This window comes from Gadus chalcogrammus, chromosome 13, assembly GCF_026213295.1.
Source record: "Gadus chalcogrammus isolate NIFS_2021 chromosome 13, NIFS_Gcha_1.0, whole genome shotgun sequence".
Lineage (NCBI taxonomy): Eukaryota > Metazoa > Chordata > Actinopteri > Gadiformes > Gadidae > Gadus > Gadus chalcogrammus.
The window spans coordinates 23412999-23429216 of record NC_079424.1 but is presented as its reverse complement, the minus strand read 5'-3'; the positions used below and the strand labels follow the sequence as shown (position 1 = coordinate 23429216).

The 16218-nt window shown below is 47.4% G+C and overlaps 1 protein-coding gene across 1 annotated transcript in view; it reads right to left on the bottom strand.

Moving 5' to 3' along the window:
* ptprga (protein tyrosine phosphatase receptor type Ga) overlaps nucleotides 1–16218 on the bottom strand; it is a 331197-nt gene that overhangs the window by 55733 nt on the left and 259246 nt on the right. Inside the window, exon 8 of the mRNA XM_056605312.1 lies at nucleotides 3987–4182. Coding sequence (XP_056461287.1) covers nucleotides 3987–4182 — 196 coding nt within the window. The remainder of the gene's footprint in view (nucleotides 1–3986; nucleotides 4183–16218) is intronic.

Below are 16218 nucleotides of genomic sequence, written 5' to 3'. Positions count from 1 at the left end.
ATTTCGAATCATGTACAATGCATAACGTTAGCTCATAGCTGAGTGGACCATACCTCCCGTTGCCAAGTCGTAGCTAAGGTCCGTCCTATTTACTGGAGGAGTGAACAGTTGCATAAGAACCTTACGGGAGTGTACTGATTGGAAAATATCGTGCATTTTGAATGTCCAAATAGCACACCAATAACATTTTCGTCCTGTCTCGTCTCGTCAACGAAAACAAAATGACATTTCGTCATCGTTTTTATTATCACAGATCTATTTTTAGCTCGTCAACGTCTCGTCTTAGTCACGGAAAAAAGGTCGTTGACGAACATTTTTCGTCATATTTTTCGTTAACGAAATTAACACTGGTGCACACACACACTCACAACCACACACACACACACACACACACACACACACACACACACACACACACACACACACACACACACACACACACACACACACACACACACACACACACACACACACACACACACACAAACATAAAAACACTCAGAGCCAGCCGCCCCCCCTTACACCAGGGACAGGAGGAGCTGCGGTGACTGCGGAGGCTCATCACACTGGCCTGAACACTTGGGAAACGTGTGACACAGGTGGAGGACAGGTGGGAACAGCTTCTCACATCTATGTCTCCTCCAGTCCCCTCCCTCCCAGTCTCTCCTCCAGTCCCTCCTCTTCCCAGTCTCTCCTCCTCTATCTCTCCTCCAGTCCCTCCTCTTCCCAGTCTCTCCTCCTCTATCTCTCCTCCAGTCCCTCCTCCTCTATCTCTCCTCCAGTCCCTCCTCTTCCCAGTCTCTCCTCCTCTATCTCTCCTCCAGTCCCTCCTCCTCTATCTCTCCTCCAGTCCCTCCTCTTCCCAGTCTCTCCTCCTCTATCTCTCCTGCAGTCTCTCCTCCTCCAAGTCTCTCCTCCTCTATCTCTCCTCCAGTCTCTCGCCCTCCAAGTCTCTCCTCCTCTCCCTCTCCTCCCAGTCCCTTCTCCGCCCAGTCTCTCCTCCTAGTCCCCTTAAGTCTCGCTCCCCTCTGAGCTGGTGGAACTCTGAGAGGCAGAATGCCTCTTCTGATCTGAGGTCAGTGTGAGGAGCCGCCTGCTTCAGTGCAGCGTGGCTGGGCCTCAGGTCAAGGGTGCAGAGACACATCTCTGTGGAGGATTAAGGCACTGCCATGAGGATGGAAATGATGTCAATCAGAACGAGTCGAACTACCCTCGTTACTGGTGGAGGGATGGATTTGGAGAGGAAAAGGGAGCAGGCTCATGGGAAGAGAGAAAATGAAATTAATGCATATTTTATTATACATCTATATTCATAATGTTTCTAGATCATGTCTCTATGTCAGAAGGAGATTTATATAAACTGTATATATATACTGTATATATATATATATATTTATTTATTACCCGGGTCTTCTCAATGGCGTGGAACGCTCCGTTCACTTGCATGGGCCCTTCACAACTTCAGGCGGTAAATTATATTTGATAATTCACCGTTGCTAAGTATAATTGACCACTGTCAAGGAAAGCAGATTTTTGCTGTTTTTCGTATCACTCCACAATTAGTCCGGTAAATTTCTCTGCTGATCAACACTACGAATGCTGGTAACAAATAAATTGTAAAAGACACACCGTGTGAAGTTATGTTTTCGTTTTGGCAAGTAGCCGTGTAATAAGCGGGATAATGTATAGAACATCGCCCTGTTGGCGCTTTTTTTTGCAGATAATGACCGGCGTTCTATACATGATCCCTTACATATTCTGCATTTCATAGGGGTTGCAAAAACAGCTTCTCAAGGACATACTGCATCACACGTGAAATGTTTCCTCGGTGCATGGGCTGTGTTTGTGTACGTAGGTGGGTGTATGTGTGTGTGTGTGTGTGTGTGTGTGTGTGTGTGTGTGTGTGTGTGTGCGTGCGTGCATGTGCGTGCGCGTAAGTGTGTGTGTGTGTGTGTGTGTGCGTGTGTGAGTGTGAGTATGAGTGTGTTTTTGTGTGTGTGTCAGCTAGCATCTGTGCTGTGTCAACTGTCCTTGCAGGGCATTTCCCCGCCCCGCTCAACCCACTTCCATATGGTAGATGAGACACACACACATACACACACAAGCAAACACACACAGACACAGTCACACCAACACACACACACACACACACACACACACACACACACACACACACACACACACACACACACACACACACACACACACACACACACACACACACACACGCACACACAGAAACCGACACACACACACTCACACCAACACACACACCAACACACACACACACACACACACACACACACACACACACACACACACACACACACACACACACACACACACACACACACACACACACAGACAAAAACAGTCACAAACCTATCCGCACAACAAGCTGTATCCACAGGCTGACCAACCGCCACACCAACACCATGCAAACATAAACACAAGCATAGAGATAATCAACTCACACATACGGACCTGCACGCATGCACACATCACACAGCACACACACACACACACACACACACACCCACACAAACCACCCCCCCCCCCCCACACACACACACACACACACACACACACACACACTACAGTAGTGATGTGTGAGCAGTAATTAGGTGGAAGCAAGATGATGTCTGGTGTGCCACCAAACGCCTTATGCTAAGGGAGTTGTGCTCCCCTGCTCACTGGCAACATGATTTCCACACACACACACACACACACACACACACACACACACACACACACACACACACACACACACACACACACACACACACACACACACACACACACATATTTTTCTATTAGCCAGGTAGTTGGGGGATACTGCGGCCCAGTGTGAAGGATATTCACCAGTGGAACCATTCAGAAGGGCCCACTCGAGTACAGATAGCCAGCTGCGTAGCCCGCTGGAGACTGACTTCGTTAGTCTCACTCACTGAGTGAGTGAGAGGTTGGTTTCAAGAAAACAGTGAAGCTACTTATTTGATGAAAACAAGTCTGATACATCGTTTCCAGGGGTAAGATCCTGGTTCCAGTCCTGACTTAAATGCACCCATATGGACTCACATCGCCCGCTATGGGTTAATAATATGCTAACTCGTCCTTCCAGGTTACTTTCACATTTGGGTTAGAAGGAAACGTCAAACAACATTCAGGTTACAACCCTAGATCTGATGTAGCGAGTGGGGAGAGAATAGCAATGTAGCACCTACACTTAGAACAGGGTGGACCAGAACCAGGCCAGGAGGCCTGTATGTTGACAGGTACTGAGTCAGGCTGTATGAATTTCAAAATAAAAGTCAATTTTTCGAGTCCTTTTCCCTGGGAAGTTTCAAGGATCTTATGAAAGAAACAATGCTAGAGAAAGTCTGCTCCTCCTCCTGGATTCCCATATGTTCATTTAAAGGTTTTCATTTAAAGATAAATCTAGAAGCTAAGCTACAGTCTGATCATCTAGTGGGGTTCAGTAAGACTCAGTACACTAACGGTAATCAACTCAGATCTCGTCTTTTTGTCCACATTTATTCAACTCATTCATTCATCAATTTGAGCTTCTTTCGACATTAATTTATCCAATAAAATATCGAAATCATATTTTTTTCAGCAGAAATACAGGTTCTCTTTTTATGTTTACAGTAAACCCCGTTTTAGCTCTCGCTCTCCACCCTACGACCTCAGTAAATGATATCCTCAACTGTTTTCTCAACAGAAAGAGTTCCAAAGGACCGGGCGTTAAACCTCACGTCACACACTCACTCACGATTAACGAAGAACCCCAGTGATCTGGGAAGGGTTTCATCCAGAAGAGGCAGACCCTTATTTTAACAGATATTCTAGCAACATCTACATCTGAATCAACCAGAACATCAACATGTCCACCACAACCCTGCGAGGGGCCGGTTGGAACTGGAATAGGTAGGGTACTACACCCTTCAAGGTGACCCAATATTTAACCCTAGAAAGTGATCCCTGACCTTTGGAGGCCTCGGTCCCGTAGGGGTCACTGCCGCCGCCGCCCGTCAGGTCGGGCAACCAGGCGTCCTTCACAGCCGACTTGAAGATGTGGCGGTGGTCAAGGCTCTGCAGGGGTCTGAAGTTGCTCCGCAGGTACTCCACCGACTTGACGTGGTCCTGCTGCTCCGTGGTGAAGATGGAGTAGAAGGCCTCCAGCTGGGGAGCTCAGAGGAAGAGGAAGATGAGGAGGAAGAGGAAGAGGAGGAGGAAGGGGAAGGAAATAAAGGACCATGTTAAAGCAGCTCATTGTAATGCAGCGATGGTCAACACTTCTCTTGACAGCACACACACACACGTTGCTATCCTACCCTTGGTTCCAAACATGCTATTACATGTTCCGTTAATTTACTCCAGCCCCCCCTACGATATATTGGTGTGAGGGTGACCTTGCACACATCATAGCAAAACTAATTTATTTTCTGTGGAAAACACAGTTAATGGGCAACCCTGCCCCAAAAATCTCTCACTCAAGCCGATTTAACACAAAAGTTCCCGGTAAATTACCGGGATAACCTTTCAGACACCGTTTGTGAGTTTCACTATTTAGCCGTGCTGCCAAGTTATGGAATATTTCCTTCTTGAGCACTTTCACACATGGCTCGGCAATTATGGAGTACATGGGCCAGGGACAGTTATAATGCAACACTTATGGATACCAGCCACCTTGAAACCTGCAGACTGAGAGAAGGCCCCTTATTTTGGAATTGGTTCAGTTTCCAGCCGTTCGCTGGCAAACAAAATAAGCTATATTGATATTGTTAACAAATCAACCGAACAGCATTGACCTTTTCAGATAAACCGTTTTGGGTTTAAATAAGGTTTGATTAGTGCGTTCGCCTCAGGTGAAATCCTATCACGTATGCCGTTACCTTTACGTTCCTCTCCTGGCAATTTTCCTGCTTTCACTGACAACACAGCAATACAGGCAGTGTACTGGGAGCATCATTAGGTCATAGTAGGTAAACTCCCATTCATATTCTCATGGCCCCTAGCAGGTAATGATAAGGATCATTGAAGTGAAAGAGTGCATGTCTGAAAGGGGCTAAAGAGATCAATGTCTTTAAACGTAATACTAATGTTGGACAGGACAACTAAACACATGTATATGGAGTGAAGGTGAAACAAACCCAACCCATTGAATTATATCATTTCGTGTAATGCAGACATTCCTTTGCATATAATGACGTTAGAGTTGTAAGAGCCAAGCCGGAACAATGATAATTCCCCTGGAGTAAACACATCTGTGTCTTTGAGTCAGTGGATCTATTGCAGAGACTCTTATTGGGCTCACCTGCTCTTAAAATACTCATTATTCTATTTGGAAAAAATCACTTGATTACAATGATGTGTAATAAAGGAAGAATATATAGCAATCTACACAAGCCTTCCTTCTGTCTGACTTGGCATGAGATCGCCTGTGAATGAGAAAACTACCCTGTTAGATAGAGAGAGAGAGAGAGAGTGAATGAAAGCAAGAGAGAGATATAGAGAGTGAGGGGACATAGAAAGAGAGGGAGAGCATAAGAGGGAAATAGAAAATGAGTAACGTGTGGGGGCGTCTCGGGGGAAATATATCTTTCGGCAGCAAATTCCAGCATGCCTGTGTGTCATCCACAAAGCCGAACCAAAGTGAGCCCAGAACGGGTTTCCGTCACACGGCGCCAGCAGGGGCTCGGAGCTGGAGAACATGGACAGAAGGAGTCCTTCCATCCCTCCGCCTCCTGGACCGCCCACCAGCACCCTGCCGCCGTGGGGAGACGCTCTCTTTATGGTTCCAGGAGACAGGGGGACGAAGGATTGAGTTGGAAGAACACAGCAGTAACTGTAACAGCCCAGAACACACGGAACCGGATTAAGGTTTTTGAAGTTTGATTTCTTCTTCTTCTTACCGAGAGCTGTTTGAAGAGAGCGAAATATATATAGCCTGCTACATTCACCTTGCTGCGTTAAAACAAAGGATAGCGGATGGCTTAGATTTGCTACAAATATGAGGCAAAAGAAAGTCCTATTCTGATATTGGAGTTAAACAATCACGGATTCAATTATGTGATGTATTATACCTTGTGTCATAGAACAACTGACGACTCGACCGTCTAACAGTCTACTACTGCTGCTAATGCGCCACATTCTGTCACTGCATGACGTGCTGGGTACTGAAGTTCGGTTGGTTCTTAACACAGTGTGGCCAGCTTCAGCTAACAATGTCCAGTTGTACAGATGTATTTCGCTCACTCAAGACATAAGTATTTGAGGGTATGAGGGTGACAGAGGAGGGTAATGGAGAACAGATCCAGAGAGCGGAATGAGGGGTACAGAGGAGTGTAATAGAGAACAGATTCCGGGTCGCCGAAGGACGGTAAGGACAACAGGGGCGACAGGGGCACAGGCCAGGAAACAGGACCGCTGAATAAACCACCACCTCCAGGATGAAGGGGTTAATTATGTTGATTTTATCGGACGGTTATCCCGCCTAAAGGACGACTTTAGAGAGAATGCAAGTCACATCTGGGCATCAATATGTTAAGCAGAATACACCCCGGGGAATACAACCCCAATCATATCTTTCTGGAACAGAATCCCGTCGGGTTTAAGATGAAGGTAAACACAGGGACTGAGCGACCGCTGAATGAAACAGGGGCCAAAAGATTGATTTTACTCATTTTATAACTCTTTAATCTTCCGCCTTAGTTTATGTTTCTGTTTGCTTGGTTATCCTATTTGACGGTATTCTGTACAGTGAAATGGGTTTTGTAGGTTTGTGTGTTTGTGTGTGTGGCTGTGTGTGTGTGTGTGTGTGTGTGTGTGTGTGTGTGTGTGTGTGTGTGTGTGTGTGTGTGTGTGTGTGCGTATGAGGCTGTGTGTGTGTGTGTGTGTGTGTGTGTATGGTATTGTGTGTGTGTGTGTGTGTGTGTGTGTGTGTGTGTGTGTGTGTGTGTGTGTGTATGGTATTGTGGGTGTTTGTGTGTGTGTTTGTCTTTTTCTGCGTGTGTGTGTGTGTATGTGTGCGTGTGTGTGTTTGTTTATGTTTAGTTGAGTCTGTCTGAAAGCGCAAGTTGTATGCAGCCTTAACAGATCAGTGTACAGTTTGCAATTATAACAGAGACTGTCAGGCGATTGTGGGAGTAATGAATTGTGTCAGATGCTTTTCTACAGCCTATGCAGTCCCCCCACCTTGCCAGTGTCACAGACACACGCACAAACGCACGCACACACCACACATGCACGTACATACTCACATACGCACGCACTCACGCACACACAGGTGCACGCACGCACGCATGCACACACGTACGCATGCATGCTCCCACACAAACACACACAAATTCTACCCCCATGCTCCGCACATGCACAAACACAGTGGGAATGGCAGATATTATCCACCGGCTGCTATTTAGTATCCTTCTGTGCGAGCAAGACTGTTCAAACATGGCTGGCCGGCCGGTTCAAACATGGCCGACGCTGCCAGAGTTGGCAGCCTCCCCGCTGACCTCGTGCTATCGCTCGCGTCACAGCACAGAACAGAACTGGCCCCCAACCCCTCTCCCCTAATCATCCCCCAATCTGCTAATCCCTGTCACAGTGACCTCAACCAACTCCCCAACAACACACAAACACACATGCAGTGTAAGCCACACACTCACAAAAACACAAACACCACACGCACATACAAACACTAAGACACACACACACACACACACACACACACACACACACACACACACACACACACACACACACACACACACACACACACACACACACACACACACACACACACACACACACACACACACACACACACAAAACACAGGCCTAGAGCCCTCCTTTGTGACCACAGTGATACGCGCTGCGTAGAGAGCCTGACGATAATACTTTTTGTGTGTAAATCAGTTCCACTGGAGGCAGAGCCACCTTTAACTCTGGACTTGTGAGATGTAGACATGCACAGTATCAATCGCCCACGCAGACTCCCGGGCACCCACCTGCCTGCGAACACAAACACACGCCCAAACCAGGAAATGCCACACAATAAGCACGCAACCGGGGAGCCCGCGTCTGTTTGGAAGGATACGTTTAAAAGGGTATTTGAGGGGAGAGCTGGTGCATCGATCCTGTCTCAAAGCAGACCGCGAGCAACGCCTGTCAGGGCCCGACCCACTTCAAGCACTCACCCAAAACAAAGGGGGGGGGGGGCGGGGGGAGAGAGAGAGAGAGAGAGAGAGAGAGAGAGAGAGAGAGAGAGAGAGAGAGAGAGAGAGACAGAGAGACAGAGAGACAGAGAGAGAGAGAGAGCTGGATAAACAATACGAATCACAGTTGAGGCTAATTCTCTTCACCCTGCTTCTTTCTATTTTTCTTCCTGACGTCTCCTCAGAGAATAGCGCTGCGTAGAGAGCGATCCACAGAACAACAACAACAGCCTTCTGAAAAAGCCTTCACTCGCATCCAGCAGGACTTTCTTCAGGCGTCAGCAGCCGACAGGAAGGCCGGGCGTGGCCTGGTCAGTAAGCTTCCTCTTTGTTCGCTCTAAAGCCCACACGAGGTCGCCCCATACACGGAATAGTAAACAAAGCCTAAGTTCCTTAAGAAAAACATAACAATGTGGATTTTCCATCACACTTTTCCATCACACAACCCGTTTTAAATTAGATTACAAATACAGGGACTGTTGCATGGATTTATTATAAAGATAAAGTGTTTGCAGCACTCGAGTTGAGGGGGGATGAGGGGGGATGTTATCCCCCTTTGGATTTAAAATGATCAAAATCATCCCCCTTCTGAAACAGCCCCCTTCCAATCCCCTGTTATTTTATCAATTGATGTGGAAATATTACCGCTCCTCTGCCGAACGCATTTTTGAAAAAAAAAGAATACGTTTTTAAAATCCTTAAATGTGATGCATGCCTCCGAACCGTGTGATGCGTCTGATCAGCTGCGTTATCAGCTGCGTCCGTCCGTCTCCGTCCTGCCCCCCCCCCGTTGACAATGGAGTCCCCCCCCCCACCATAGTAATAATGTCCTGGCTTCGCCCCTGTCTGTCCCTAAAAGTTCAAATCCACCATCCCCCCTGGCTTTTTTTTTTCAACTCGACCAATGAGTGTTTGAGGTATATTTTCAACAAGCCTTTCGCACCAATGGAATATGAATTTCATCATACATTTCAGTAACAACCGCCTGGCGTTTGACTGTTAAAGGTTTTTCAAAATGTAAAGAAAATTATTATAGGCTCAAAAATCCAATGCAGCAGTCACAAAAGGAGTGGAATACCAGGATCTAGTACTTGTACTAATCTAGAACCGTCTATAGCAGGGGTTTTCAAAGTGTGAGAGAGTGAGCCCCCCCTCAGAGAAAAAATATCAGCTGAGCCCCCCCCCCCCCCCCAAAAAAGTTCTAAATACCTGTGTTTTGAAAGCTATTTTAATTATTTTATACGTTTTAAACATCTCTGATCATAATTTTAAAACATTTGAATTTTTTTTTTTTTTCATTTTGCTAAAGTTAGCCAGCAATATTATTTTCTAGGGCTGTCCCCGACTCTTAATATTCTGAGTAGAATCAGATCTGCCTTTTCAGTCCGGAGATTCGACTATTCGGCGGGGTTTGTTTACCGGCGTTGCTATGGTGACCTAAATTATTATAAGCAACTGAAAACGATGCCGGTTTGAAACTAAAACTGTGATTCTGAAAAAAGTATAAATGCTATCAAAATTCCGTTTCGATAATATTGAAGATACAAGTGTGTAGATTTGTTAAATGGTTTGAACGATTGTAAATGGTTGAAATTTGATTTATTTCTTATGTTACTTCTACAGTTGAAGTACGACTGATGATTTGAATCATCGACTTTCAGGGTTTTTTCCGGGTTTATTTTTTTCTCACGTCGCGCCCCCCCCTGAAGAACTCTGGCGCCCCCCAGGGGGGGCGCACCCCACAGTTTGAAAACCACTGGTCTATAGGATACACTTCTAACTGGACAAATTTAACTTCAGGTGACAATCCATCAGATATCATGGAAATACCAGGCATGCAGCCTGCAGATACACCAGCAGCCCCAACATGGCTTAGTGATGTTACTGATGTACCCCCCCCCACACACACACACACACACACCATCCCTCGTCCACCAGGGGACAATTAACTTGCAGGAGCAGCATCCCGTTTTGAAATAGTCAACGGAAAACAAATAACATAGAAAATAATCTCATCATACAGAACAAATAAAATCTAATTAAAACATGGAATAAAATACTAGAAAAATGTTAAAAGGTATGGGAAGAATAAAAGTTGTGAAGATGAAGAACGTGTGTAAAGTGTGTAAACAACTCTAATGGCATACAGCGTTGTTGTTAGGTCCCCCATCCCCATCCTTTTAGCCATGATACAGGGAGACACAAACAGAGAAGGAGTCTCTCCTTCTCGAGGAACTCAAAAACCCTCCCCTGTGCCCCGTGGCCTGTGTTGTTCTTAAAGGAGGAGAGGAAGAAAATACTTTTACGTATTTCCCCTGCCAGACAGCGAGGAAAGGGGCAAGAGGGAAGGACGCCGGGGATTAGGAAGCCAGCGCTCATAAGCTCCTTGGATCCTACAGTTAGTGTGGATAAAGTGGATAGATCAAACGTTGATCCAAAAATAATTCATCGCCTCCGAAAAATAATGAGCATTTATAAATGTATAATGAGAAAACATAATTGTGAGCCACCGCGATCTCTCGCTTTGTGAATGCAGAGAGAAACGGGAGTTATTCCACGCAAACCTCATGTATCATTGTACGTTACCATTGCTATGATTTATCCACGAATATCGTTATAAAAAGATAAATCTGTAGATAGATTACAGATATGAAGCTCAAACTCTTTTTTGTGAGGTAAAAAGAGTAAGTGAGGAGAAGCTTCCTTTAGTGCGTAGACTTCTGAGGGCATTCTCCATCCTGTGCATTGTGTCAATCAGAGAGATGGGACAGGCCTTAAGGCTCTGGTCCTTGCCTCTCTCTCTCTCTCTCTCTCTCTCTCTCTCTCTCTCTCTCTCTCTCTCTCTCTCTCTCTCTCTCTCTCTCTCTCTCTCTCTTTCTCTAGTCTTTGCGTCCCTCATCAGAATTACATTTTGACTAGTAACAAGTAATTCTTACTAGTATGGAGTCATTCTTACTAGTATGGATTACATTTGGGTGCCACAAGCAGCGCTCAACTGTCGTTATTCTTGGGCTTTATTATTATTCTAATTTTCTTTATTTTTCCCTACAAACTTTTGGAACCACAATTCTTCCACAATCTTTCGCCTAAAGACTAAGAATTAAATACATAATCATAAATTCTCATTCCTACTAGTGAGAATGAATAATTAGATTTGAGATATTTAATATTCGATTTCAAATGTGATTCTTAGACTATTTTTAATTCCCCTTCTTGTAAAAAAATTCAGAATAGTTTGTTATTAATTATACAGTGAGGCTGTACACAGAGACAGCCTTTAAACATTACATCAATGTCGCGGCCATTTTGGAGAGGCCAAGACTGACCAGGGAACAGATACTAGTTAACAGAGAAGCTGTGTTTTTACATTTACATTTCTCAACCCATTTCAAGGAGCTGTTTTTGTATTCGTATTAAATCATATTACATAATATACAAAGTGTATATATTTGTTGCACTCTTGAATAAAAACGAGTAATTGAACTTGGTTCAGAAATGTAAAGGGAACAGGTTTTTATCACACCCTTAGTGCCTTTTACACCAGACGCCTAGTGAGTAACCCAAGAAAACGTTGAGGAATAGCCACTGCAGAACTATTTAACATCCAAAAATACTCACGCAATATTCAAACTACATAGCCTTGTGGAGGTGATCTAATGCTCCGTCCTTTCACCAAATTATTCTATGTATTTAGAGGATTTACTTATAGGTCTATAAAGTTAGTTTGCCCCTATGGATGCAGCAAGAGGACTGTTCATTGAGGAACATAAACAGGTTTCTATATGCAACATGTACAGCACCATGGTTACTAGAACAAAGATACCTGATCCTGGTTGGTTAAACTGATTTGTTCGCTGGCTAGAGCAGTAAAAAAATTGACCTTGATGCGAATAAAATAATTGTCTCTTCTCCGCAGGACGGAAATCGCGCTGCAAGTGTACAGCCCATTCAGCTTCATGATTTGGAATTATTTTGTTGATGTGGGAAAAAATCCCCTGGACTAATGGCGTTGAAAGTAGAAGGACCCTGAGGGGTGCTGTACTCTGGACCAACTGTCAAACACTAAAGTGATGGAGGCTTGTGTTTGACAGAATGAAAGTCTGGATTGATTTCTTTGTTACAATTTGTTAAGCTGTTTTCTCTTTCTTATTCTTTGATATATAGTTCAATTAAAGAACATGGAGAGCCTTTTGTATATCTGTCTCAGCCTCTCACCCTCTCTCTCTCTCTCCCCCTCCCTCTCTCTCTCTCTCTATCCTCCTCTCCCTATCCCCCTTCTCTCTCTTCCTTGGGCTCATTCTCTACACTTTCTCCCCCTCTCTTCATCTCCCCTCATTTCCCTCTGATTCCATCTGCCCTCCGATGGATACGTTTTTCCATCCGCTCCATCCATCCCGTTTTGTCTTTTAGCTCAAGCCTTCAATTTATTTATTGTTTCAACACCAGCAGCACCACCCCCTCCTCCTCCACTGCTCTCTGTACCACTCAGAGAACGGGAGCAGCAGCAGCAGTGGTTCCCCCCACCCCCCCCCCACCAGCAGCCCTTGTAAGCTAACAGGCTGAGTGGCGGCTGTGCTGTGCCCTGCTGAGGGCTGTGGGCTACAGGGGTGACGTGGAGGACACCTCCCACAGGGCCGGCCGTCCACCCTCTCCTCCAGCGTTGTTTACCCGCGTCGTGACTCTGTCTCTGTGGGGTGGAAGGGTTACTCTACATCATACATGGAGGCACTGGGCAGGCCTGCTGGTCTGATGTGGTACAGTTTTCTCACTACGACGTCCCTTCAGATTGCTCTGAAGAATCATCTTCAGAGCAATCTGAAGATGATTCTTCAGAGCAATCTGAAGGATTGCCCATGGAGGATGCCCGGTGGGCATCGTCTTGTTCCAAGGATTTAAAGGAAGGCAGCAGCTCACCGCCCAGCGACACGCTAATGGTAGCCTAGCTCCATGACCTGACAACCAGTTGGGAAGGCCCATGTAAGTTAGCTGTTAGCTGTTGTGAATGATTGATTTGGGCTAGAGCAACGCTGGCGTCTAGTTTGTTGACTGCCGCTTCTGTCCCAATCGTTCGTGTTTTGTTAGTCGTTAGTCGTTTCTAGTGTTTTGTTTTGTTCCCGTCTACATATCCGTATTCCTTCAACTTCATCAGTCATTGCTGCACCCGTTTTCACTCTTCTCCTCCCTCACTCCTGGACCATCTACTGCGTTAGCCAGCTAGCTAGCAGCTGGATTAACTTTCTCCATCTCCGGACTCACCTCATCACTGGACTCATCTGTTTTCTCCCGGCTTCGAGTGTGTGGACTGCGTGATCTGGGCTCGGTTGTCTGGCTATCTTGCTGGCGTTCCTGGAGGGAGCCTCCACTCCCTCTCAGCTCGCCTGCTACAGCCTGCTGAGGCCCGCCATGGCATTGCGGGTCCTACCTGCCGTGCAGACACGGTCTGGGGCAACCAACGCCACCCACTCCACCAACTTCAACACCCGGTCCACTGCCGCTTTCCCTCAACTCCATGCCCACCAGCTTCTAGCTAACCAGCTTCTAGCCACCGCCAGTTTACTAAACGGCTTATTCTCATTTGCTGCTACGTTACATCTCCTCCTGGAACAGACTACCACTACGCCACCAACTTCTCGTCCACTCACCTACACTGCTGCTGACCTTCACCTCCTCAACCACAACTACCATCTCCCAGCTGCTGCTGCCTCTGCAGCTAGCTCAGCTGGGATCCTTCGCTGGCCCCGTTACATCCACCGGCGCTCTGGGCTCTCTCACAACCAACACTCCAAAGATGGCTCACCTATCCCCTCACTCTGGACTAGTCTTCGCCCCCCCGTCGCCCCCACCAGTCGCACTGCCAACCTCAGCAACCTCCGCCACCCCACCCCTGCGCCCCCATCCATCTCCCTTGCACTGCTGAACTGCCGTTCCCTCTCCAACAAATCACCTATTATACTTGAACTGCTACTCGACAACAACATCGACCTGCTTTTCCTCTGTGAAACATGGCAACAGCCCCTGGACTTCTACGCTCTCAACCAAGCCACTCCATCCAACTACAGTTACACTGCCAAACCCCGCCTCTCCGGGCGTGGGGGAGGTCTTGCTGTCATACACATAAAATCTACATCCATCACTGAACTGAACCTCAACCTTCCATCCATCTCATCATTTGAATACCTCGCTCTCTCCCTCCCCAATTCTATCACCGCCATTCTAATCTATCGTCCCCCAAAGCCCCACCCCTCTTTTCTCACTGACATGTCTGACCTCCTCACCATCGCATCCTCTCTCTCTTCCCGCCTCCTACTCACTGGTGACTTCAACATCCACATTGACTGCCCTAACGCCCCACTGACGTCTGACTTCCTCTCTCTCCTGGACTGCTTCCACCTCACCCAATACATCGACTTCCCCACCCATACCAAAGGCCACACTCTGGACTTAGTTTGTTCCTCTCTCCTACCCATATCCAACCCCCACCCCCTCCCCTTCTCACTCTCTGATCATCTCTGCATCCTTTTCTCCGCCCCCCTACCCTCGCCCCACAACCCCATAAAACGCACCATTACCTACCGCAACATCAAGTCAGTCAACCCCCTCACGCTCTCCCAGCTCATATCCTCTGCTTTCCCCCCTGACTCCGCCCCCTCTTCCCCCGATGACTATGCTGCCATGCTAAACACCACCCTCTCCGACTCCCTCGATTCTCTTGCCCCCTGGAAAACTTCCTCTGTCTCATACACCAACCCTGCCCCCTGGTACACCCCTGAACTCCGCACCATGAAGCAGACGGGCCGCCAACTGGAACGTCTCCTCAAAAAAACCCGCCTCACTGTCCACGCCGAAGCCTACAAGCAACACATCTCCTCCTACCGTGATGCTCTCCAAGCCGCCAAATCTGCCCACCTCTCCACCCTCATCAACAGCTCTCACCGGAACCCCCGCACCCTGTTCGCCACCGTCAACAAGCTGCTCCAGCCACTGGACACCACACCACCCTCCTCCCCTGACCTCTGCAACTCTTTCCTTCTTGCCTTCAATGACAAAATCTCCAAAATCAACAGCTCCCTGACTGCCGTCGCCATCAACTCTATCACCCCCCCCACCCCTGACCCCCCCCCTCTCCCTGACCACCCACCCTCCCCTCCCCTCACCGCCTTTTCCCCTGTTGACTCCTCTCACATCTTAGACATCATCACTGCCTCTAAAACCACCACCTGCTCTCTTGACCCCCTCCCAACGACCCTAACCAAGGCCTGCCTCCCTGCTCTCATCCCCCATCTCACCACCCTCTTCAATCAGTCTCTATCCCTTGACCATGTTCCTTCCATTTACAAACTGGCCTCCATCACCCCCATCCTCAAAAAACCCACCCTCGACCCCGCCAACCTCTCCAATTACCGCCCCATCTCCAACCTGCCGTTCCTCTCCAAAACACTTGAACGCATTGTCGCCGCCCAACTCCACACCCACCTCCAGTCAAACAACCTCTACGAACCCCTCCAATCTGGTTTCCGTCCACTTCACAGCACTGAAACTGCCCTGGTCAAAGTACTGAATGATCTCCTCACCTCTGCAGACTCCGGTGCCCTCAACATCCTGTTACTACTAGACCTCAGCGCAGCCTTTGACACTATAAACCATTCCATCCTCCTACAAAGGCTGCGCCAACTGGGTGTTGAGGGCTCTGCACTTGACTTGCTCACATCATACCTCACAAACAGGCAACAGTTCATCTCCCTCTCCGGTCACTCATCCACCCTCTCCCCAGTTACGCAGGGGGTCCCCCAGGGATCAGTCCTCGGCCCCCTCCTCTTCATCTGCTACCTCTTCCCCCTTGGTCACATCCTCCGCCAACTCACCCTGGACTTCCACTGCTACGCCGATGACACTCAGATATACGTCACCACCAAATCCCCCCAAAATCCTCCCCTCACCCACATCGAAACTTGCATCTCCACAATAAAAACTTGGCTAACTCACAACTTCCTCAAACTGAACA